The following is a 24513-nucleotide window of genomic DNA, read 5'->3' as shown; positions in this document are numbered from 1 at the left end:
TGTGTCTATCATTACAACCCCAAAGCCTATTCAACTTTGTTGGATAAGTTTCTGATGGCATCCGAGTCAGAGGAGTAGGTGATGACTAAGCTTTGATATTCATTGGCGAAGTCAACGCTTGCTGCTATCGTGCACAACGATGTCCAAACTGTCGTTCACTGTTCGCAAACCCCCAGCAGCCGACGACGACAGAGCCAGCGAGAAATTCAAGCTCTCAGCGCTTCCTCGTCACCTCTCCAGTGCCGCAAGCTCTGCTTCTGGCACCCCACTCACAGGTTCTCCTCGTACTTTCAGTTCTCGGGAGGATTCCGACGACCAAGAGGAGAGCGGGATTGTGTTTGCTGATGGCGGGCGTAAAGATGAGCCGGACTCTAGTGATGATGAAGACGACCGCCTTGAGGACGAGCTTGTCACTTCTTTCAACAAGTTTGGTGCACAGCGGTGCGTCTCTTTCCGTTCTTTCCAACATTTCTACAGCTCACAAAAGGCACATGTGCTACTTATATCATCTAGTGTAAATGGAAAAAAGCCCAAGACCAAAGCCCCTACGGGCCCTCTTGTCATTCCTTCGAAACCAAATCCTGACTGGCGGGAGGCAGCACGGAAACGTCGTGCAGGTGCTGCACGATTCATCCCTGACTCTGCAAAAGCGAGTACAGGTGCAGACGGGAGCGTTGGAGGGCTTGGCACGCGCGATACCATCAACTCCGGCCCCCAACTCTCAGGCATCCAGTTTGGGGACAAGAAAGTCAAAATTGATACAAGCACGATATCTACTGACGAAGAGTTAAACATGACAGCAGAGGAACATGTGAAAGTAGATGTTGTAGAAGAGACGGAAGACCAAAAAGCCCTTCGTGCGCTGCTGGATGGGGATATAGACTCTACGCCTCAGATCGATTCTATTCCCGTTCCTCCCAGTGAGACTGACGCCCTGCAACAAGACGTCGCTGATCTTCCGGATGTTGCTACTATCGATGACTATGCGCGTGTGCCGATTACCGCGTTTGGAGCTGCTATGCTCCGCGGTATGGGTTGGGTGGACGGCGGGGCTGTTACAAGCTCAGAAAGGGCGAAAAAGAATGCGTTGGTGGAGCCTTACTTGCCGAAATCACGCCCTGCACTCTTGGGTATTGGAGCAAAGGAGCAAGAGGTGCTGGATGACGGTAGTAAGAAGAAGAAACGGAGAGGAGACGAGAAGCGTTATATCCCGCTTGTGAGACAGGAGAAGCAGTAGGGAGGAAAGCAGGAATGGGAGCGCGACTGTTTCTAGGAGGGCGTCGCGGTCACCCGAAAGAAGGAGCGGAGGGGAGAGTAGTCGGAGGGATGACGATCGTGAGAGGAGGAGGGGTGATAGAAGGAGGGAAGATGACCGTGACACTAGGAGAGAAAGTGATCACGATAGGCGACGAGAACGCGACCGTGACGATCGAGGTGACAGAGACCGAGGTGACAGGAGGAGAAGAGACGATAGTAGAAGGGACAGCGACAGGGACTTGGACCGGAGGGACCGAGATCGCGACGTCGATAAACGTCGTGACAGAGTCCGGGACTACGATGACCGCGATCGACACAGGGACGGAGAGAGTAAACGGGGAGGACGGGACGGACGAGATTAATAACGGTACCATAAAGCCCTTCATTAGGACTGATTATTGTCGTAGGTCAATGCTATATCTGTGTATTGTGATATCTTGTGCTGAACACGCTGAGAGACGAGGCTTTGCACAACACTAGCTCCACAATACACCCTGCCATCTCTGTTCGAAGATGACATTCGGACGTCGATCTCCTCGCTCCAACATGTCATGACCGTAGATTCTGTTCTGAAACTTTACTGCCTTGCTTGACAACCTGAACGCTTCTTATTTCGCAAACTGCAGACTGCATCTGCCTTGCATCACATTCCGTGTCACAGCAGTCAAACGGAGTCGCGCTCAAGACCAGGAGATATATGAAGTCAAGGTCGACGGGCTTCATGACCTGCTGATCACCACGGAAGATAAGCTGATTCAGTTCTCATCACCACGACCTACTATGCAGACATTCTTGCTTGTTCGCCCCTGGAATCGTTATCTCTTGAGCTTCCTGACTTTGCGGGGCCATCTGGCTTGGTAGAGCTGCCTGACATTGTTAACGACACAGAGAGCGAGAAGTTTATTGGTCCGCGCCCGAGTCTCCATTACAGGGTTCGCCTGGCGAGTTCCCTGAAGCACAGGAGTCGGTTGATTCACAACTCAGCGGTCGAGCGTTGCGATTAGCTGCTTACCTTATGCAGCCTTTTAGCGCATCAGCGAGGCGGAGAATACAGGAGAATCGCGTCAGATAATGATATTATTGCACAAATCAAAGACCTTTCTTCTATTCTGTACATGGTCAAGACGCTAGAGATATTGTAGCGGTATGCATTTTAGAGTTGTTTATATCCATAGCCCAAAAGTGTGAATTTGACGTATGAGACGAGCAATATCCACGGAGTGTCCTCGAAGCTGATCTACAAGCAATAACACAACCGGCCACTTCCATACTCTCTAGCCACGAGCCGCCCTGTGGCTAAGGCTAATGGTTGCGGATTGAATAAATGAGGATCACAGTCTTAATCAAGTTATCGTCAGCACCGCTGTGTTGCAAATGTTTTTATGGGACCTGGACTACAGCGAGAAAAATGAACCGGGCATACCAGTTGACCCGGGGCGGGGCGAACATCGAAAATTGGCGGCAATGCACGAGCGGTCCACGGGTGGTATAAGTGGGCTTTGAAGGTTGTAGTAGATGATTGATTAGTGGGTAGTCGAGACTGAAAAAGATGTAGGTTAGAAATTTAATGGCGGCCGTCCACGTTCACGTCCGTGAGTAGTTGCCTGTGCTAAGGGAGAGCAGTTAGGAGGTAAGGGCAATATAGCAAGGAGCTGTGAGGAGATCGTCGAGTTAAGTGCGAAGGAAAGGAGAGAAGAACATAAATCCAAGGGATCACGAATGTCAGCATTCCGGAGAGCAGCTGTTCGCTGTGAGTGTATTGTGCGAGAAGAAGGAAGGAGTTTGCGAAGAAAACAGGTCGCTGTGAATGTGTTGTAGGTGAATGTCTCAGCGGCTGAAGGGCGAAATATCTGACAGGCGAGGTGACTGACTTGCGACGCAGGTACGGCAGGAGCTGTTACATCGGAATGCAATATTAATAATGATATTTGACAAAGTGGTGTACATGAGCGGGGATCACGTACGTTGAACAAATCAGCGAGGCGAGGAGTTTTAGCTGTACTTGCAGTGCACAACAATTAGATCTGTGTGTGCGAAAAGGATATACTGGGCTCTTCTTTCTTAAGCTTGTTGTACAGATTAGGGGTGTCGGATGGAGTGTTGCATATATTGATCTTGTTTCAGGCCGCCATGTAAACCAATTGACGTGAGTCAGGTGAGGAGATCATCCAGCGACGATGTTGGGCATCAAATGAGGCAAGGACTCCTGGCGGAACTCGAAGGCCCACAGTTTCACCGTGTGGTCATGGATAGCGCTGACGAGGAGAGCACAATCGAATGACTATGACAAGCTTGATTTGCCCTTTAAAGGTCGTTCCGAGCTTCGTCAAACTCATAAATTGTCTTGAGGTCATGATTGGACGTGTGATTGCCACTGCGCTGCGCGGCTCCTCTTGTACAAGGAAATTCAATATATCCTGCCTGCGAAGATAGCATCAGGTCTGCCAGTGCGACGTGCGTGCATGGCACGTTGCAGATGGTTCAAAGAACCGTAGGTATTGAAACAAAAGAAAACTGTTCCAAAGTAAAATAGTAATCAACCTCCAGTAGGTGCAGATCTGGAGGTGCAGTATGGCTACGCAGTGGGCTTGTCTTGATCAAAGCTTAAAGCTGAAGTTTGCGCCTCAAGTTGCAGTGGTTTTGAAATGTGACTGTCACGCGTCGTTGTGTCACGCTTTTGCGAAAAGGAGACTCTTTCAATTGATTGGCTTCTTCATGCTTCAATCCAGCTTTCGTCGCGTCCTGAAGCTACATTTTGCCCCACAAAGACTCACTTCATTTTTTTGTTCCACCTCATGTTCTCTTATCCCGAGCCCTCAAAACCAGACGGACTCACACAATAAAACACGAGACAGCAATTCAAGCAACATCCAGGACCCCACTCGATGCGTGTTTCGATCCCGCGTTAATGGTCTTCTGCGCTCTATAGATAGTCGCATTCTTGCAAAAGGTCCTGACGATGTAGAGACCCATATCCATGACAAGATTTCCGTGGCAAAATTCCACAATGTATACCGCTCGACCATGTTTAACCGACTCATCCGTTTCTTGCTTGAAAGGGACCTTTTCAAGCTCTCTATCTCAGTTTACAAGAGGATGCTCCAAGAGCAGTTCTTGCCCAGTCGTGATATTGTAACAGCTATGACTGAAATCCTGGATGATATGGCCGATGCTTTCGTTACTATTCGCAACGTTGATCTCTCTGCGTCCGGGAATATGGTTAGCGTCATGGTAACGGCGTGCATGCGTGCGGGGCAAATGAGCACTGCAGAACGTTGGCTCAAGAAGTATGAGGGCGACTGCATGGCGCAGGGCGTTGCCCCTGGTGCGGCACCTTACGCGGGTATACTGGAGACATTGCAAGAAATTCAACCCGAAAACTCTGCAGCCGTTCAGGCCACACTGTACCGCATGCGCTCAGAGGGTGTCGCGCCTGATATATCAGTTTTCAACGCGCTTATCCGCTCCAGCCTCGCTCGTCGAGAATACACCGAGGCCTTTGGGCTTTATCACGCAATCATGGTCAACCGTTCTGCTTCCCTCTTACCCAGCGACCTCACTTTCAAGAAGCTATTCCATGTATCCAAATTTTTGGCTCATAAACGTTCACGGAAACATAAGCGCCTGGACAATGCTGTCCCTCCCCGCCAGTTATTTCGGGATATGGTCCAGTGCCATCTTCTGCGTACCAGGAATGCTCCCCTGGCACATTCTAACATAGTTTCAGTTTCATGCCTACACCTCGCACTGCGGACGTTTATGACTCTCGAGGATTACCCCGCTGCTCTCATGACGCTTCGCGCATTCGACCGTTTGGGGTTCCAGCCGAACTTACAGACATATTTGATCGTCGTCACAAGTCTTGTATTACGAATCAAGCAGGAGCTGGGACATAGCTGCAGGGCTGACCAGTACCGCTTCGCAGATTTCATCACGCACATGAGACCTCGGGAGCCTCCAGACATCGACGTGCTAGAGCGGAGGATTCAACATGGAGAACCTGTGGTGGAATTATCTGGTCCCGCCTGCGTTGGCCCTGAAACAGTCACACACCTCCTTACTCTTGGGGAGCCAACTACTTCGTCCAGGTCTGAGACAGCTCACGCAGTTCGCAAGCGATTGCCCACATCTGCCGTCCCCACTGTCGACATGCTCATGGGAGCTACGCCTCTTTCACCATTCCAAGAACTTTCGCTCGCACCGCTCGTGAGACTGTTGAGAAAAATGACGTTTGTAAACCTTTTTAAGAAAGCTGCGGGGGGTAAAAGGGAGGGCTGGGATTGGAAAGTGGTAGTTGGTCCCATTTTGTCGAGCGCAAAAGAGGAGATGTGGCGCGGCTTTGAGCTTCCTCCAGAGTCACGACCAGGAACAAAGCGAAAGCGGAGAGGATATATCGGAGCTCAGAGGGGGTCGTTGCCGTTCTCTGCTTCGAGGGTTAGAAGGATGGTTAAGAAAAACACCGTTCAGTCAATGCAAGGACGTAGAACCTCCCGAATCTCGATATCTGAATGATCATAATCACGTGATTTAAGTAAAATTCAGGACTTGGCGCGTCTTCTTGGGTGTGGACTCGAGTTATTGGCCCAAGGAGTATAGTTTCAAAGGAAATCGGAGCGCCCTCATAAACGCGCAAAACCTAGCAAACCTCGTGGAAGGCGTATAAATTCTCGGATGCGATCGATGTCAGACGCGCTCTGTAGAACCAAGACCAGAATGCTCAAATAGAAGGTGCAATGCATAGGCATCAGGAAATCACTGGATTCCTTAAATTACTCGAAAATAGCACTAAGGCGGCCAGGGAACATAAGACACTATTTTCTTAGTTTTTCTGAGGGCTGAGGTAGATTCAAGGCAATCAAAGCAGTAATTCGAAATGTCAACGTACAAGGAAAGGACATCTCAATTCCTGTTCGTCAAAGCTACACGACCTCTACTGTCCTGACACAATGCATCATGTCGCGAACAGAAGTTGTGTTTTTGACTTGTGCAATGATATCACGATCTGACATGATTCTCGTGTATTCTTCGCCATATTTCTGCGCTAACAAAAATGCCCTGAATGGCTGTTTGAGGTGAGCAATCAATCGTAACGCTTTCTCGCTCAATTCTGAATCAACCGACTCCTGCTCTCCAGGGAACCCGTCATGCGAATGCTGTGTTGGAGACTCGAGCGCAGACGAATAACTTTCCTCGCTCTCCGTGTCAGACAGCTCTGCCAAGCTAGACAGTTCGGCGAACGGCTGTTTGAGGCGAGCAGTCACTTTCTCGCTCAATTCCGAATAAACCGACTCCTGCTCTCCAGTGAACCCGCCATACGAATCTGATGGGGATGAGGGAGTGGATGAATCGTCCATGCTCTCCGTGTCGTCCAGAAAGTCAGGCAGCTCGAGGAGACGACGGTCCAAGAGGCGGACAAGCAAGAATTTCTGTGTAGTGGATTTTGTTCGTGAAAACAGCTTTTTTCCCGTGGTGATGAGCAAGTCACAAAGCCCCTTCGCCTCTACGTCATAGAAATACATCCCCTGATCTTGATCGCCCCTCCGTTTAAATTTGGTGACTTCGAACACGATGCAAGGCAGATGTAACCGCCCGTGCGAGAAACCAGGGGGGCTCATGCCGTTAAGCTTGTTATACAATTGTAAAGCCATCCCCTCAGCCTCAGCAACTGACAACGACGAAAATGATGCCTGAATATCATCTTTAGACAAAGATGGCAGCAAGGAATCTCCGTACGGCGTGAGATCTGCTGGCAGACAGCTGTTGTATTCGGATGATTTGCCAACCCAATCAAGGACGCTGATGTCGCGCGACTGAGCAACAATCTTCTCCAAGAGCCGCCCGACCGCATTCTGTCTGCCCTCACCATAGATTACGGGTAGGTAGACGCCGAAGATGCCGAATAATGAGTATGCGACGTCTTCTGGCTCCTTGGTGACACGTTTTGATGCCCATTCGAGTTTCTTACGGGGGTCTTTTATCCCAGGACGGAAGGTGGCGTAGAACCGTGAATCTATGCCCGTGACATCCTTCAACTCCTGCATGATAAACTCCTTATGGTTGCCAGAGTGATGGTCGAGATACGGGGTCCAATCGTTTCGGTAGAAGAGAATAATGTTAGGAGCCAGGAATTCTTGAAGTGTCCATCCTCGCGTAATCCAAGCGCTCTCGGCGAGTGCGCCAGAAAGCGCGATATCTGACAAGTAAACAATCGTGAGAGCAGAGCGTTGGTACCAGCGAAACATGGAGGTGATGGATGTTGGGAGCTCCTTAATATCTTGCTTGTCTATGCAGCACGTGTCACTCCACGCCCAGCGGTACCCACTATCACGAGCAGTTTCACAGAATCGCTGCAACTTCCCGATGCCGTGGAGTGAATTCAACTCGTACACGCTCTTGCCCTGGATGTTGTGCAGCAGCGGCTCCTTCCCTTCCCACCTATGTGATAGCATGACGTAAGCGAAGTACTTCGCCACCACTTTTCGGATGCGTTCTGTTTGAAGGTCCGCGCGCTTCGTCGATGACGACAAAAGTTTTTTGTACTCCGTGCTCGCTTTGAAGGCAATCGTCTGTGCCTCTTGATCATATAAGCGGCCAGTGGAGGTGTCAAGTAGACGAGTCGGGATGTTTTCCATATGATCATGAATGACTTTTTGAATAACCTTTTCTGCGTGGAGATGAGAAACATACTGCTGGCGCAGCTCTGGATAAAGGGTCAAGCATCTGGAGGTTTATGTTTTTCAAGGCCTACCTTGTTGTCGTATGTCGGGAGAAGTATTCAACCTGAACAGCATGGCTTGGAAGGCTTCGATAGCTTCATCATAGCGTTGTGCGGCAAGAAGCACTGCATGCTTCGCCTGGTATCCAATATAAGACAAAGGGCTCTGTTGGACAACCTACATATCACCGGAATGAGCATTCACCACGCAACTGCAGATGTCACCACACCTTTTGCGCATCGAGAAGTGCATCTTCCCATAACCTTTGTTCTGATTTCGCCTTACTGCGATTTGTGAAGATAGTGTCGCTGGCTGAATCCAGGTTGATTGCCGCCGAGTATAGCTCGATAGCCTCGTCGTAGTTGCGAGCATCGAACGCGGCATCTCCACTTGCAGCAATGTCAGCAAATCCTTTGGCAGCATAATGGTCCCTGCAGGCTTGCTCGAATGCTGAGTGAAAATGGAGGTAAGAACTGGGCCCGATAACATTGATGAAGACTTACTAGTGGACCACGCAAGGCAGTTAGCCTTCGTAGTTTCGTCACTCATATCCATCATATATCGATACGATTCGAGGGCTTCTCTAATTCCACCTGACTGCCGGAGTGCATCGCAACGTTTCTGGTTTGCAATCTGCCACACTGACTTGAGGTCCCATCCGAAGAGCTGTACAGATCGCGGAGTTGGGCAAAAATGACATTTTTAATTAAACCATATTCACGTACCACGGCAAAATCTTCATATCCTGAAGAAATGGCAGAACAAATTGCGGATTCAGATGAGCCAGTAATGGCATTGATAGCAACGGCGAAATCACCAGCACCTCCGTTGCGACGCACGTCGCCTAAGCTATCGAGATAAACCTATTGTGCGAGGTCCTGAATCAGTATCGACCGAGAATTGTGCTGAATCAACTCCATGATACTCACTTCCATGGCACTATAAGCAAGAGTATCACCATCAAGAGAAGCATCAGGTGGCTGGTGGACGTGTGGGGTTGCCTTAGAATGTTGCTCTGCATTGAACAATGCAATGGCCTGAGAACGTGATGAATCAGGGAATATGGAAGAAAAATTTGACCTGCCTTTATTAAGAGAAGAATGGTCTTCGATTGTCCATCCGTGAACATGGCCGCAAGGTCAAATGCTTCTATTGCACCCTGGATCTGCCCTTTCCCACATAGAGCGATGCCCTCGGAGATATAGCCTGTCAAGGAGGGCTGAATCGTGACAGACTAAGTTACCATCACAGTTAGCATTCCAGTATATCATGGGTGTCCAATATTATCTCACCTTGAGTGCATCATGGAGTGCACCATCCCAGTCAAGTTTTCGCGCCTTAACTAATGAGAGATTGGCATAGGTGTTGTTGACGCCGTGGTCACTGTCAGCGATTATTTGTTGTTCTAGCAGCGCTTCAGCGGCATTCCAGTCCCCAGTTATGCATGCCTTGCGGATTGTTGAATCGACATCGGTGATCTGCAGGAAGTATGCATCAGTAAATTACAAGGAGTAAACGGCGGAAACATGCCTTGGAATCAAGCGAGGGTACTGCCCACTGTGAAATCTTCTTATCAAGACCTCCGGTGAGGATGTGCTTGCCATCCGTGGAGAATATGACACAGCACACTGTGTGGGAGTGCTTGAATGAGGCGATGATTCGTCGATCCGAGAGCCGCCAGAGGCGGACATAGTGGTCATGAGAAGTGAAAGCGACGAGGGTTCCAGTGGGGTTCACAGTAAGAGTGTTGATGCCCTTAGTAGTATCGCTCCTGCAAGGACTACCGACCTGTTCCCACGTTGATGTATCCCACCTCCGTATTGTGGGATCTGGATTGGACCCCGCTGAGAGCAACCTTTTGCCATCAGGCGTCCACGCAAGTGAGCAATTCCATGCTGAATTGAACTCAGTGTGAGCCTTCAAGGATTTTATTTGTTCTCTCCTTGGACTCCATACTTGAATATTGCCAGATGTCGCTATGGCAATGTGTTCTCCAGACGGTGAGTACCGAATGCAATGGACATAATGACCACAACTGATTGGAATTCCTTGCTGTTTCCACGATTGCGTGCTCCATAACTTTGTCATTTTGTCCATCGAACCAGTTGCCAGTACTTCGCTGTCTGGAGAAAAGTCCACCGAGTAAATTGCTGCAGAGTGAGCTTTTATGGCTTTGACCGGTTCACCAGTGCTGCCGTTCCAGATGATGAGCTCTCCGTTGTGATCTCCGCTTGCTATGAATCTTCCGTTTCGTGATATCGCAACTGTCCACACCCAACTGCTATGACCTTCCATTTTCTTCGGCGCTACATCATCGCCTTTCAAGTCCCACAGAAGAAGTCTATTATCTCCCAAGCCCGTCACCATACGTCGGCCATCAGGAAAGACTGCGATTGCATATACGGTGTGTCCACGAGCCGCAAACTTTCGAACCGGCAGTTTCGTTTGGATGATGGGCTGCGCCATATCGGAATCTGCCATTCGGTTGGAGGTCGACGGTGGACTTGTTCTGGGGATTATTGGCGCCCCGCCCCAGGTCGAACAGGTCAACAGTACTCACCATTTTTATCTTTTTTTCACAGCGCTAGTTCGTCTCGTCACTCTCGTGTCATATCAAACGCCTAAGATATGGCTCAAGCACAATTGCATGGGTCGACTTCAGTCAGATTCATCATATCTGTCTCGTTTCTCAATCATGCACGTTTTCTCTGATCGATTTCGCGGAGGCCTCTACTAAGTGCCTATCCCTTGCTAGGACTTACATTTCGCCTACTCCTTCCCACCAGTATATGTTACGTGATAACAGAAATCAAGCAACCTCCTCGCAGTGCCCGCACAGCTAGTGATCCTGCCCCTTGATACCAACATGTGATCACCGCCCGAATAGTACGCCGTAAATAAATCACTAACACAAGGTGCAAATGAACAGTCCTCGTTTCAAACCTTTGGCTACATGATATCTCTAACGTCTCGATGTTCATCATGTCGCGAACGTCTTTAACTCGAACTATGATATCATGATCAGACGGGATTCTCTTGTATTCTCCCTACCATGCCAACATCACGAGGTGACAGATTGGCGCTGTGACATAATACAAAAATAGTAGCACACAGCCCTTTGCAGCAAAACACCTACAATCCCTACTTGCAGCAAGACCTCCACCGTGTTCAACACCATCAACCTCTGACTCAATGGCGGAAGCAGCGCAGCCCATCATTATGATCAGCACACCCGTGCGAGCTTTTGAAGTACGTGAATGCGCCGTATCTGCAGTTGCAGTCTTCCCCGATAGACAACTTATGGTGGCCGGCTTGGGAGATAATACACTTTGTCTGTGGGACTTGACGAATGGTGTTGTGTTGAAGAAAATGGAGGGACATCAAACCTGGGTGGGCGCGGTAGCGGTATCAAGAGACGGGCGATTGATAGCAAGCGGTGATGCTAACGGAAAAATCATCTTGTGGGACGGCAACGCCGGCGAATTTCTATCTGATATCGACGTCCACCCTGCACGCTCTAGCTCATTTAGCTTTCCTCTACCCGAACCCCTTGCTATCGACTCGGATGTCCACTCTGCATGGATCAGTTCGCTTGACTTTTCTCCGGGTGGAGCGCTGGCCAGTGGTTCAGGGGACAAAACGACGAGACTTTGGAGCACAGAAACATGGAAGCCGCAAGGAAAAATTAATTGTGGTGCATCAGTCCACTGCGTTCGGCATTCCCCGTCTGGTGAACTTCTTGCCATCGCGACAGACAAGAATATTCAAATATGGACTCCAAGCGGGAGGGAATGCATCGCAAAATTCAAGGCTCACTCTGCGTTCGATTCATCACGGAATTGCTCACTTACGTGGACGCCCGATGGCACACGGTTGCTTTCAGCGGGCTCCGCTACAGATCCTACCGTACGGGAGTGGGACACATCAACGTGGGAGCAGTTCGGTGATCCGTGGAAGAGACACACTGGATTGGTGACCGCTATTGCAGTGGACTCCACTGGTACCTTTGTGGCCACCGCATCGCATGATCACCATGTCTACCTCTGGCGTCTCTCAGATCAACGAACCATCGCCTCGTTCAAGCACTTTGATGAGGTGGACTCTGTAACTTTCTCCATGGATGGCAAGCACGTCCTCAGCGCAGGGAAAGATCGAATGATCTCAGAGTGGGTAGTGCTGGAGGACGATTTGCCTGGTTCCAAGGCACGTTTCCACCCTTCCCTATTGGCAATGCAATGATCATACTTCCTATAGATCCTCGACATCGATTCAACAATCCGCAATGCATGCGTAAATTGTGACTGGGATACCGCTGAAGCGCTGCTAACACAACGTATTGATATCGATGACAACAACCACATTGCCTATGCCAATCGCTCACTTGTTAGGGCGCGAAAATTTGACTGGGACCAAGCACTAAGTGATGCACTCAAGGTGAGATACACTACCTCATCGTGGCGCCCAGGGCTAAATCACTTCAATGGGGACTAGTCCGTCGGTATTCAACCCTCCTTCACTGGGTGCATCTCCAAGGGTATTGCTTACTGCGGGAAAATGGAGACCCGAAACGCGATGAAAGCGTTTGATCTCGCGTTCATGTTCACGAAAGAAGACCCAAAGACCATTCATCATCTTCTCTTGATTAAGGTATGACAATGTTTTTCTGCCTATACCTTGTTTCATTAAGGTTTTCAGGCCATCGCTTGTTTCGATGCAAATCAACACGAGGACGCAATCCAACGCATTCAAGAGCTGGTTAATACTTGTCCCGAGGTAGACCCTCTTGCCTGTCATATCGTGGAAGTGAGCATTGTGGACTCTTAAAACTCGCGGCCGTTGACACTGAACTTATGCATATTAGGCGTGTCTACGAATAGACGCCTTGGACGGCGCTCATGACAACAAAGATGCTGACCACTTCACTGCTGTTGTCAACGCAATTGCTTCAACCTCTCAGTCAGCTATTCATTCTGGTTATGATGATTTTATCGTGGTGTGTTCATGTGATTTAACCGAAAATGCTTTTCATGCTTATATGCGCGGTTTATACAGCTCTTCGGATGGGACCTCAGGTCATTGTGGAAAATTGCAAACCAGAAACGGTGCGATGGACTCCTTCGTGCACATAGGCTTCGAGAAGCTCACGAATCATATCGATATATGATGGATATGTGTGACGAAGCTACAAAGGCTAGCTGCCTTGATTGGTCCACAGGCAAGTCTTCAGTAACGCCCCCAGACTACAATTCTCACCCGCAGTTAAACATAGCTTTCAAGCAACGTTGCAGCGCGGTATATGCTGCCAATGGAGATGCTGTCCTTGCTGCGAGTGGAGACGCTGCGCTGGCTGTGGGCGATTACAACAAGGCTATTGAGCTGTACTCGGCGGCGATTAACCTGGATTCTGCAACGTATGAAATCTTTGCAAAGCGTGGTAAGGCAAAATTAGAAAAAATGCTATGGGCGGACGCACTCCTCGATGCGCAACGGGTACGATTGCAACTATTATCCTGTACTGAACCTCACACTGGTTATACCCAGGTCATCGAACTCAGCCCTTCCTCTTACCTCGGGTACCAGTTGAAGCATGCGGCGCTTTATAACGCGCAACAATATCACGAAGCCTTCGAGGCCTTTAAAGTCATGCTCTCCAAGTTGGATAACTCTGCCGACCCACAGCTACGAGGTAGGCCATGAAAAACATATGTCTCCAGGTGATTAAGTCTTTCCTCAGCGCTGCGCAGGCAGTATACCAGTCCATCCAAAGCACGGGCTGCTATTGGAAAAATTATCAATGACCAACTTGAGCACACTCCACTTCGTCTGATTGACACATCCACTGGTCATTTGTGTGATAGAGAGGCACAGATGGATACCTTCGAGTCGAGCGTGGAGTACAAGAAACTTCTGTTGTTCACAATGATGCATGGAGAGCTCCGGATAGAGGATATCGAAGATGCGGTAGTGAAGCACTTTGGTTACGTCATGCTATCACATAGGTGGGGAACGAAGGAGACACTGCTGCACGACATTCAGGACAAGAGCGTGTACAACTTGGATCCAGTTGACGGCATCGTGAAGTTGCAGTCATTCTGTAAAACTGCTCGTGATATGGGACACCGCTGGGCATGGATCGATACGTGCTGCATTGACAAGACTAACAATGTCGAGGTCCAACATTCGATCAACTCCATGTTTATCTGGTATCGCTACTCAGCACTTACAATCATCTACCTATCGGATGTGCCACCTTCGTCGCAGCCTGGTGCACTCGCACGTAGTGCTTGGAACACGCGAGGATGGACAATTCAAGAATTTCTAGCCCCCAAAATCGTCCTCTTTTATCAAAACGATTGGACTTTATATCTCGGCAATTGCTCTCCCAACCACAAGGACTCCAGTGCAATTATGCAGGAGATGGGAGATGCGATGGGCATAGATGCACAGGCCCTTGTCGTCTTCCGTCCGGGGATGAGAGACGCCCGGGAGAAGCTCCAATGGATGTCGACTCGTATCACCACGCTACAGGAAGATATCGCATACTCATTGTTTGGTATCTTTGGTATCAACCTGCCTGTCGTCTATGGCGAGAAGAAGCAAAACGCGCTTGGGAGGCTCTTGCAGGAGGTCGTAGCTCGGTCGGGTGACATCAGTGCCCTGGACTGGGTGGGACAATCATCCGAATTTAATAGTTGTCTGCCAGCCGATGTCATATCATACAGCACTCCACCACGCAGTTCGCCCCCCTTGTCCGAAGATGGCATTCAGAGGTCAATCTCCTCGCTCCGACGTGCTATGGCCGTAGATTCGGTTCTGAAACTTTACACCCTGCTTGACAACTTGAGCGCGCCTCGTTTCGGGAACTGCAGGCTGCATCTGCCTTGCATCGCATTTCGTGCCACAGCAGTCAAACGGAGTCGCGTTCAAGACCAGGAGATATATAAAGTCAAGGCCGACGGGCTTCACGACCTGTCAATCACTACGCAGGACAAGCTAATTCAGTTCTCGTCAGCACGACCCACTATGCAGACGTTCTTGCTCGTTCGTCCGTGGAATCGTTATCTCCTCGAACTTCCTGACTTCGCGGAGTCGTCTAGCTTAGCAGAGCTGCCTGACGTTGCTGACGACACGGAAAGTGAAGACTATTGGTCTGCACCTGGGTCTCCATCATTGTATCCGCTTGGCAAGTTCCCTGAAGCTCAGGAGTCGGTTGATCCAGAACTGAGCGGTCGAGCGTTGCGATTGGCTGCTCACCTTAAGCAGCCTTTTAACGCATTATTACTTGCGCAGCAGCGCAGCGGAGAATACAAGAGAATCGCGTCAGATAATGATATTATTGCACAAGTCAAAAACCTTTCTTATATTCCAGACATGGTCAGGACGCTGGAGATATTGTAGCGGTATGCATTTTGGGTGTTATTTATATTCATAATCCAAGACTGAATCTGACGCCACAGAATGTCCTTGAAGCTGATCTACGAGCAATGACACGACCGACCACTTCCACGCTCTGCAGCCATGAGCTGCCCTGTAGCTATCGGTTGTGAATTAGATGGCCGAGGAACATGATCTTCATCACGAATCAAGTCGTCGTCAGCATGGATGTGCTGCAAATGGATGTGTGAGACCTGGACAACGGCGAGAAAAATGAACCGGGTATGCCAGTTGACCGGGGGCAAGACGAACGTCGAAAATTGGCGGCAATGCAGTAGGCGGGCTGTAAAGGTTGTAGTAGATGATTGGTTGGTGGGTAGTCGAGATTGAAATTGATGCTTAGCTGAAAATGCGATGGCGGCCGTTGACACCCACGTTCTCTGTGTGCAGGTAATGGCTTACGGTGAGGGAGAGTGGTTAGAAGGTAGGGGCAATGCAGCAGGGAGCTGCAAGAAGACTGGCGAGTCAAGTGGGAAGGATATAGAGAAGAACGTACATCCAAGGGATCACGAATGTCAGCGTCCCCGAGGGGCAAAATCCCGAATCTCTGATCATAATCACGTGACCTGAGTAAAATTCATGATTCCGCGCGCCTTCTTAGGTACATATGGACTCGAGTTATTGACCCAAGGAGCATAGTATGCCTCAAAGGAAATCGGAGCGCCCTCATAAACGCGCAAAACCTGAGCAAACCTCACGGAGGTCGTATAAATTCTCGAATGCGATCGATGTCAGACACGCTCTGCAGAATCAAGACCAAAATGCTCAAATAGAAGGTGCATAAGCTTTATGATCATCACTGCAAAGGATATTTACCCAGTTATATAGCCTTATCTGCATTGCGCTCGACTTTGTCCATCAATTCAGGAGAGACCATTGCTCCTCAAGATGAAAGACTTGCGCTTGTCGTGCAGTGGATGGAGAGTTCGCCAGGTGCTCATGATATTTTTGAGATATGGGAGGGGACGAATCAAGTGCGTGCATTCTAATTTTTATCTCTCAGTGTTTTGACGTTGCAATGCATAAGTCGTCCAGTCTATCACTCCTCGTGTCTCTGCTATCCTCGATCCTTACTCTGCTGTCCTCTCATTTCCCATACCACTCGCACGGCATTCCAATTATCAAAACGCTCTTGTCGCCAAAATGGATGCGCAAAATTACATCTTATATCTCTGGTTCTAACGAGCTTATTCTCGTTTCATTGAAACTGTTGAATGCTATCTCTCACTTCGGAGGTGGGAGGGAACGGAAGTCACTTTTTGAAGCGTTTCCATGGGACACGAAGGTGCGTCGGCTTCCATACGATGGCAGATCCGAAACTCAATAGCTTTAGACGTTGGCAAAAGTATCGCATATGAGGAGAAAAGGGAAAGGAGACGCAGAGGATGTACTCGCAAGACCTGGTATGTCCCCACAACATCTGTAGACCTTGGCCTGTCTGAATCTCATCAACCAGATATCCGCACTTATTACGTCTTCTTTATTCTCTCCTTCATTGACCCCGAAACTTCCTCACTGGTGAAAACAACTTTCCTCGAGCAACAGAGAGACATATTCCTGTCTATCTTCAAAGGCCTTTCTCAAGATTCGTATCTGGTCGTTCGGAAAGTCCTTGAAGTGTGTTGGGTTGGGCTGTGGTCTGATCCAAAAGTGAAACGGACCATGAAAATTGGACTTTTCTCCGAAGTTACAATTGGACATGTGAGTGATTCTTGACATAGAAAGGAAGTAATTAATGTATGGGATAGCTCCTGAAATTGTACGAGCGCCCCGTTGCTGAAAACGCGGATGGTGATCACATCCCGGCAGATCTTGTGCACCATTTTCTCCTCGCCATCTGTACACGACCAGGACTGGGCATTTGTTTCAGAGATAGGGGATGGTACCCTCGTGATACTGATGTTGATGTCGTCGACGAGCCCAAGAAGGGTGGGAAAATATATAACAAGATCTTGAGCAACATTCTGAAAAGCCTCAAGGTTAATGAAGACGCCAGGCAGCAGGAACTTGCATTGAAAATTCTGGTGGCATGTCCGGAGTTGGTCGCTGGGTATGCAGCGTCGCTAACATTGAAAGATCCCTGTTAATGTTTACTATTCTAGATGCTGGCCTGCTGTAGGACTGACAATGGAACCCCGTCTATCGTCGAAATGGATAGCCAATGTCGCATTCTTTGGACTTGTCATTTCCCAACCTGTACCAGTCTCATCGTTCCTCATCCCTGGGAACAATATTTATCAACCCGATCCACCACCGCTCTCAGCAATCCTCGAGAGCATCCTTCCTTCTGTCAGTACTAAGATGTATTTCTCCAAAGGACTGCAGTCTACGTCCCACCTCGTGCAACATTGTACAGCGCTTGCGCTAGCCAGGTGCTTGACCAAGCTCTCCTGTGTCTTTCGTGCATTCCAAGATGTTGAATCTGCACTTGAGGAAGACGAAAGTGGGCAATGGACACGTCGGCGTCGAGAGGTTGAACGAGAAGCTCGGAGAAGGGTGCCAGAATTCCAGGTAGTGGTGGCGTTCTCGCAAATGAAGGTAGATGCCAAAGAGGTGAAACTAGCTTTACTTGGGGAGAGCGCTCAGAGATTGCTTTGGTTGTATCATCTGTGTTTCCCTCAGATGGTTGCAGAGGCGAGGTTCGATGTAGGGAAGTTGTTGCAGGGTCTTGTGGATGCGTCCCAGGATACTGTAAGGGAAGCTGGGAACGTGTGTGGTCTGCATGACTTGAAGCAGCTACATGTACTCCGATTGTTACAAGAGAGTGACCAATTTACTTGGTCTGGGAAAGTTGGTCAGTATGCTTCGAAGTCTAATGTTGGCTTCGAGTGCTAACTAACTTTCGATCACAGCAAACTCTTCTAACACTTACCTTCATGCTCTGCTGAAGATCCTTTGCGCTACCCCCACAAGAGCAGTCCGGAACACCCTACGCTCATTGCTCAGGAAAACGCTTGCTGAAAGCATCCTTTTCCAAGAACACCCGGACGAGGTGGACATGTGGCTCGATTCCCTTCCAACAACTTGCCGCGGAAGGGGCTGCCAAGCCCCAGATGGCGCCGCCCTGACCGATGAACCTGACGGTGTCGCAACCTTTCTGGACAACTGCGCGCAGCGATGTATAAAAACACCATATCGATACTTGGAGGCTCTTAGGGATCTTCTACCCATGGAGAACTCAGCAGTCGATGCGCCGAGTCCGTTGTTCATGACTGTGCTTGAACAATTTACTGCAAAACTAGCGGGAAATTTGCTCACCCCGTCGGATGCACTTGCCATTACTGGGTTTGTGAGAAGGCTCGTGTTCAAGCTGGCGGGCGAGCAGAGAGACTTGATATTTTTGCGTATATTCTCTGGGAAAGTGGATGATGCTGCGATGTCCGAGAACTTGTTCTCCCAGTATGCTTGCGTTACCGCTGCGATCCGGCGTGAAGTGTCGATCATGCACAAGTGTTTCAGTCATTTCCAGGATGTGCGTAGATACTCAGAGCATCGCGCAAGCTCAGAGGTCGGAGACTTCTTGACGAAAATTGAAGGAGTACCTTTGCGTGTGTGCAGCGTTTATTTTTTTTCAATCTGACGGAAATTGATTGCATATTTCTAGCTGAAAGCTCGAATGCACGCATTCACAATGCATACGAACTCGTTGACTGGTTGCGCTTCGTAGAACTCACACTTCAGTCCCAAGATATCGTCCGACTTGTGGCCGTGGTCGAACGCTTCCATCCTCCTGCTCTCAAAGACCTATTCGAGAACCTTCATCCCGCAGATTCGCTGATGTGGGAAGGCGGCGATCTCAAGGTTGCCTCAAAGCAGCCCCTCCAAGTGTATGCCACCTGCCTTCCCTTGATTCCTGTGTCGTTGTGAATGCTGAATGCTTTATACAGCCTTTCCTTTGATTGGATGTTCATGCAAAGCTCTGAAGCTGACATCGCAAACAAGCAATGTCGTGAAACAATGCTGGAGTGTCTGTTTCTCAGACCACCAACGCGGGTTCAGGTTGAGCATGCTGTTTGCCTCATCGCACATGATATCTGCTTGAGCATGGAACGGGAATCTCTTGTGTCCAATTTACTGCTTTTGCTGTCGGCGATTATGCGGAAGGGGCTTGGCGAACTTTCAAAGGAAGATGGCGCTCGGCTGAAGGAGTATGTCCTGTTGAGGGCGCCATCTATCCATGGCATGAGTATGTCTGAAGAACTTCCTGATACTGTGCAAGAAGGTAATGTTCTCAATGCCACTTTGTGCTCTTTCATTAATTGTTCAAGCAGCTCTGTGTGCGTTTCTCGATGTTTCCCTTGACCCCAGCAGTGAGGATGATAGGACAATGGTATCCTTGATTTGTACATATTGGACGGAGTGCTTTAGGGCATCGATTCAGTCAGGACGACTGCAGACGGTACGATAATCATGTGTGAGTATTTACGTTGCTAATGTTTCTCCAGGGACGTTGCATCAAGTTGTGGCTACGTTATGCAGACCCAAACAACCTTCTAAACATCATTGATCAAGCGTGTGATGCCAATGATGCTGCTCTCACTCCATCTGTGCTGGAGGTTCTGGAGTTTGCCCTCGATACCCTGAGGGGTTCTTTCACATGCGTTAGTTCGAGAATCCCTATCTCGCAGCTCCTCACGTTATATCGGGTGTTGCCTGACTCCGAGGTGCTCGAAGAAATGATCGCTGTTGCAGTGACTTCACATCTTCCTCCATGCCACGACGGTCGGCCTTCACGAGCGAAGACATTGGACTTTTCCTCAACACCTCGATACCTGCCAACTTCTGGAAGTTCACAGCTGGGCATACTGCCCACCGATTTCGTCTCGAGGCTATTTCAAAAGGCGATTTGGACAGAATCTACGTCACGTATTGTGTCCGGGCTAGTTTATGCTCAATCCGGTGTTGCAAAGGAGTTTGTCACGTGGTTCAACTCGGGAGCTTGGACGACCATTCCGTTTGAGCCTCTGCTATCAGCAGTGCATGCTGTTTTGGATTCCCTGGGTGGTGACCCCATCGATTTGTTTCATGATACCGTTATGACTGCGTTCTTTGATCGTATGCTGCCTCAGCGTCGTCGCCCTGAGGACCTGAGACAGTTGTCCATCCGCTGCATCTGCATCTTAATCAAGGCAGATGCAGCTCGTAAACAACAGCTCGCCAGCTTGCTACAAAAGAATATGCAACGCCTTTCTGTCGACCAATTCGTCCTCGAAAGCGTGTGCATTGCCTCGCGCTTGCAATCATTTTCCCCGCTGGCCGATCTCGTGACAGAATTAGCTGAGCGTGGACTGCAATGGGCTGTGCGCCATTTCTCTGGCCCAGAAGGAGAAGATGAAGAGGACCGACTGATTCTAACCCAATTAAGTGCGTCGGATTGGACAGACTTTTCATGTATCATGGCTAAATTATGTTCGCAGCGAAAATCGTCAAGAAAGGATTCAAGGCAAAGGCATACTTTGTGGAGCCTCTATTGACGACTATCATTCAAAACCGACTTACTGATACTGTTGCACTCGATATTGGTATTGCATTACTGCAGTGCTCCCCTCTCAAGGTAATCCTATCTTGTCATCTCATGCAGCTTCAGGCTCAATATGGATGTTTTCAGCCCGTCGTCGTAAATCGAGCTCTGCAGAATATACTTCAACACCCTCAGTTCTTCAAACTATGTGGTTCTGAAGAGTCATCTCGAAGAGATCTTATCATCCGTTTTATCGCTGCCCTGTTTCGACTCCATCCCGCCAACACATGCCAGCCTTCGCATGTCATTCCACTCATGCGCATATATGGCGGGACCATCTCTGCCTCAGATCGAAATCTGTTGAACATTTTCCGTTTATATGAAGCTGAAAAGCTGATACCCATATCATCTATTCTCGCCAAGTGGTCACCTTCCCCTGGTATATCTATGTCAAGCCAACTTGATGCAGTACAAAACATGGATCCTATACGCATGTTGAGAACCTGTCATGTATTCCCGATATGGAGACGTATGTCAGGCGAACAGGAGGACGAGAAAGTTGGCCTGGATGAGCAGGTTTACGATCCACTATTCGTGACTCTGTTCGTTGCCCAGATGCTTGTGCATCATCCTCCAGCTTCGTCGCTCGAATGGGTGCAAACGTTCCGATCGAACGTTTTCAGTTTGCTCATCCGGTGTTTGTCTGCAAAAGATGAAAAGATTCGTGAAGCCTCGCTCGGCTTGTTGGCAAGGGTGTGGAAATCTGTGGAGGTTCGTATGTTATCTTGTTATTCGTTTTTCTAAGGCGTCGGGATGCTCACTCCTTGCCAGCTTTCGGATATGCAAGAAAAGCAGCACGCGCTGTACATTTTTAACCTCCTGAAGAACCTTATCAAGCCCTCATCCGATGGTCCTCCTTTACGGTTGCCTTCGTTTGCATCATTGATTCTATCTCACGCTCTTCGTGGGGTGTTTTATCCTTCCAACTTCATCTACCCACGCACGGCGCGCTTCCTTCTTCAGCGCCCAGAACTTGACGTAACTGATGTCCCAATGCTATATGGCATGCTCTACGGCAGTTCGGATGACTGGAAGAAAGAGCGTGGATGGATCCTTAGGTTCCTGTCTGACGGCATGATGAGTACAGAAGATTGGAAGGTGCTTAAACGTCGACATACATGGGATCTTCTTTCCAGTCTTGTTCAGAGCTCAGTTCGCGATCAAGCGTTGCGACGCGCAGTACTGGAGGTCCGTGGCGCCAACACTCTTGTCAATCCTTAATTCAACTTATTTTACAGGTGCTGGCCAACCTGACTTCTAATGCCCAGGCAACGACTTCTCTCGTTTTGAAGTCATCTCTTCTATCCTGGATCGAGATGCAAGTACAACTGCCACAAAGCAACGAAGACACCCTTGCTTGGCTAAGGATCCTTGAAAACATTCTGATCACAGCCAATACTGCGAAACTGCAGCGGGCTACGAACGGTCAGTGGCAAGATGCTCTGTGTAGATGCTTGTCGCTGGTTTTACAGAATTGCAGTGGTATGGGCCTTGTTTTCACTTCGTTTTGAGGCTCATTCTCTTTTCCTGCAGCGCCATCGCTCCCCATCCTACAACAAGCCGCTCGCGTAACGCTACGATTAAGTCTAGCATCCCAGACCTCAGCTCTTCATCTGTCGCATGTTTTCATGACCGCAATCAACATTCTCGAACAGCTGGAGCCTTGCATAGATTTCAGTAAATCTAGTTCTGTCAACGGACCTGCCATCCCTTCTAAGCCGCCATACCACGGTCATGGGTTGCATATCCAACCACCAGTACCTGATCCCCTGCGTGCGTGGGGTGGTATCGTCGAGGACTTATGGCAAGCCAGTATGACGCTTGACGAAAAGTTCGTGAAATGGGATACCTTGACAGGCAGGCTACTACAGTGGAGAGGTATCGTCGGTGAGGATGGTAGCCCGATGGGCGAATGGGCAAGACTGGAAGCTGTCCGAGTGTCTGTGTCATCGACAGCCAACTGTGTCCAATGAACGTAGATAGTGATAAATTATAGCTTAGAAAATAATGTGAGAGAAGTGGACAAAATATCGAATATCTGTTCTCCGAGTTGATTAGGTGCATGCTGAGGCACCTGGTGAAAGATGATTACTTGATGTCAGAAGAGTAAAGATTGCGCTGCATACCAGGTGTCCTGCTCCGTCGATCCGTGTGATAGAGGAAAAACGCCTGCCAGAAGCCGGATCAATCAGGGCATTCTGCACTGCGCGGGGTCTACAGCACCGCATATCCGTCCGTCAAGGATTAAGCTTGGGTTTGTGGAACTGCGTACATGTACTCATTGTCGCTTCCAAACACGATGCTAACAGGAATGCGTGGGCAAATTTTGTCCAAGTCCTGCACTGGTTTGGTTGCACCGTCTGGTTCTCTGTACATCGTCTGGAAATGGAGCTCAGTAGGGTCGACTATTTCACGGAGGATCTTGGTCGCTTACCACCTCTTCATCACGTGAGCATGCTAAGCTGACACCATCGTAGGGTGCTTGCAGGTGATGCGCACCTGGGTGAGTCCGGAGTCCAAATTTCTGCGAGGTTATCAGGGTGACAATATAACAGGACGATAAGAGGATGCAGTACAATATACAAATCTAGGATACGTGGGTCCCAGCGTTTACATCGCCTTCTTGATTTCAGGTTCTGGTACGCGTATTCTCGAGAAGGCCAAACGTCTCTTCGTTCGTATGCATTTTTGATAAGAAACCGGCGTAATGGCTCCACTGCCTCTGCATTTGGACTGAGCATGGGTTCCACGAGGATGACAGATGAAAATTTGAAGGCCGGTTCAAGGTTCTGCAATATGGTCCTAGCACAAGACCTGTGAATCGAGAGCACGCATGTTGTGAAGAATAAGAGGCTAACATAGCAACCCCACCAAGAGAATGACCTATTCCGACAAGACGCTGGCTTCTGAAGTCAAACATGGGTCTGAACTTTGGTCCAGCAGACATAAATCTATGGACAGCATCTGCATATCTGCGGCACCCGACTATGCCAGTTCAACTGCTTGTCTACTATCATGCAATCAAAGGGACTCACAGTTGCGGTAGAAAGGTGCCTGACGAAGTGCGTCATCATTGAAAGCAGCAGATACACCATGGTTTGGGCAGTCAATTGCCCATGCGCATTTGATCTTCAACGGTCTTGATGAATTTCTGGAATAAGCTGAAGAACACTGGAAGATACGTTCCAGGGTAGGCTGCCAAGTCTCTTTATGAAAGCTGGTCGAATGAAGCAAAACAAGTGTGACTGCTTCCTCGTCGTCCCAGTGAGCTTCAAATTCCGGTAGCCAATATTTCTTGGCAGCGATGTACAGGGGATAGTGTTGGTCAGGTTCAAGTAGAGTTTCGCATTCCAGCAAGTTCGATGTGGGCGACATGTTGGTACTGTTGTAGTCACCTGAGGAGGCGGGGAAAGCACGTGGATGCCGTATTATTTAGGTGTTGAAGTGTTTCAGCTTCTCAGCATATTCACAGGGGCGCATCATGTCCTTTGATGGTTTCGGTCGCCATTCAACACGGCGCAGGTCACATGCGAGGACAATTGAAGTTCTCTCACTCCAATCACTTTCTCCTAGAGAGGGGAGGAA

The 24513-nt window shown here is 49.1% G+C and overlaps 5 protein-coding genes across 5 annotated transcripts; 3 read left to right on the top strand and 2 right to left on the bottom strand.

The window, feature by feature from the left end:
* The first annotated feature begins 40 nt into the window (after positions 1 to 40).
* Positions 41 to 1901, top strand: BJ212DRAFT_1349712 (DExH-box splicing factor binding site-domain-containing protein). Its single transcript, XM_041335475.1, has 3 exons — positions 41 to 441; positions 514 to 1216; positions 1242 to 1901. The coding sequence occupies exons 1-3, from the start codon at positions 140 to 142 to the stop codon at positions 1617 to 1619; spliced, it is 1383 nt and encodes a 460-aa protein (XP_041193768.1). The 5' UTR covers positions 41 to 139; the 3' UTR covers positions 1620 to 1901.
* Positions 1902 to 3951: 2050 nt separating this feature from the next.
* BJ212DRAFT_136898 (uncharacterized protein) lies at positions 3952 to 6060 on the top strand. The gene has a single exon (XM_041336205.1). The coding sequence runs from the start codon at positions 3973 to 3975 to the stop codon at positions 5767 to 5769; it is 1797 nt and encodes a 598-aa protein (XP_041193767.1). The 5' UTR covers positions 3952 to 3972; the 3' UTR covers positions 5770 to 6060.
* A 116-nt stretch (positions 6061 to 6176) lies between these two features.
* On the bottom strand, positions 6177 to 6611 carry BJ212DRAFT_1299078 (uncharacterized protein; the record flags this gene model as incomplete). Its single annotated transcript, XM_041332789.1, has 1 exon — positions 6177 to 6611. The coding sequence occupies one exon, from the start codon at positions 6609 to 6611 to the stop codon at positions 6177 to 6179; it is 435 nt and encodes a 144-aa protein (XP_041193766.1).
* A 9436-nt stretch (positions 6612 to 16047) lies between these two features.
* Positions 16048 to 22901, top strand: BJ212DRAFT_1480095 (ribosome 60S biogenesis N-terminal-domain-containing protein; the record flags this gene model as incomplete). Its single annotated transcript, XM_041340011.1, has 17 exons — positions 16048 to 16183; positions 16236 to 16381; positions 16435 to 16692; positions 16741 to 16810; positions 16864 to 17108; positions 17156 to 17457; positions 17510 to 18201; positions 18260 to 18955; positions 19012 to 19234; positions 19295 to 19629; positions 19679 to 19806; positions 19853 to 20771; positions 20825 to 20961; positions 21016 to 21639; positions 21700 to 22116; positions 22167 to 22410; positions 22462 to 22901. The coding sequence occupies 17 exons, from the start codon at positions 16048 to 16050 to the stop codon at positions 22899 to 22901; spliced, it is 6012 nt and encodes a 2003-aa protein (XP_041193765.1).
* On the bottom strand, positions 22541 to 24303 carry BJ212DRAFT_1499958 (Alpha/beta hydrolase fold-1; the record flags this gene model as incomplete). Its single annotated transcript, XM_041341571.1, has 7 exons — positions 22541 to 23002; positions 23055 to 23142; positions 23201 to 23319; positions 23363 to 23452; positions 23505 to 23730; positions 23787 to 23913; positions 23964 to 24303. 7 exons carry the CDS (start codon positions 24301 to 24303, stop codon positions 22919 to 22921), a joined length of 1074 nt encoding a protein of 357 aa, XP_041193764.1. The 3' UTR covers positions 22541 to 22918.
* Between the last annotated feature and the right edge of the window lie 210 nt (positions 24304 to 24513).

Source organism: Suillus subaureus (genome assembly GCF_016647635.1).
Source record: "Suillus subaureus strain MN1 chromosome Unknown BJ212scaffold_13, whole genome shotgun sequence".
NCBI lineage: Eukaryota > Fungi > Basidiomycota > Agaricomycetes > Boletales > Suillaceae > Suillus > Suillus subaureus.
The sequence above is the reverse complement of the archived record's forward strand: the minus strand, read 5'-3'. Positions and strand labels throughout refer to the sequence as shown.

Excerpts from the sequence above, each read along its gene's own strand:
- BJ212DRAFT_1349712 (XM_041335475.1), top strand. The coding sequence starts at position 140 with ATGTCCAAACTGTCGTTCACTGTTCGCAAACCCCCAGCAGCCGACGAC. Across the intron at positions 442-513 it reads AACAAGTTTGGTGCACAGCG|TGTAAATGGAAAAAAGCCCA; the intron begins GTGCGTCTCTTT and ends TATATCATCTAG. Across the intron at positions 1,217-1,241 it reads AGAAGCGTTATATCCCGCTT|GAAAGCAGGAATGGGAGCGC; the intron begins GTGAGACAGGAG and ends AGCAGTAGGGAG.
- BJ212DRAFT_136898 (XM_041336205.1), top strand. The coding sequence starts at position 3,973 with ATGCTTCAATCCAGCTTTCGTCGCGTCCTGAAGCTACATTTTGCCCCA.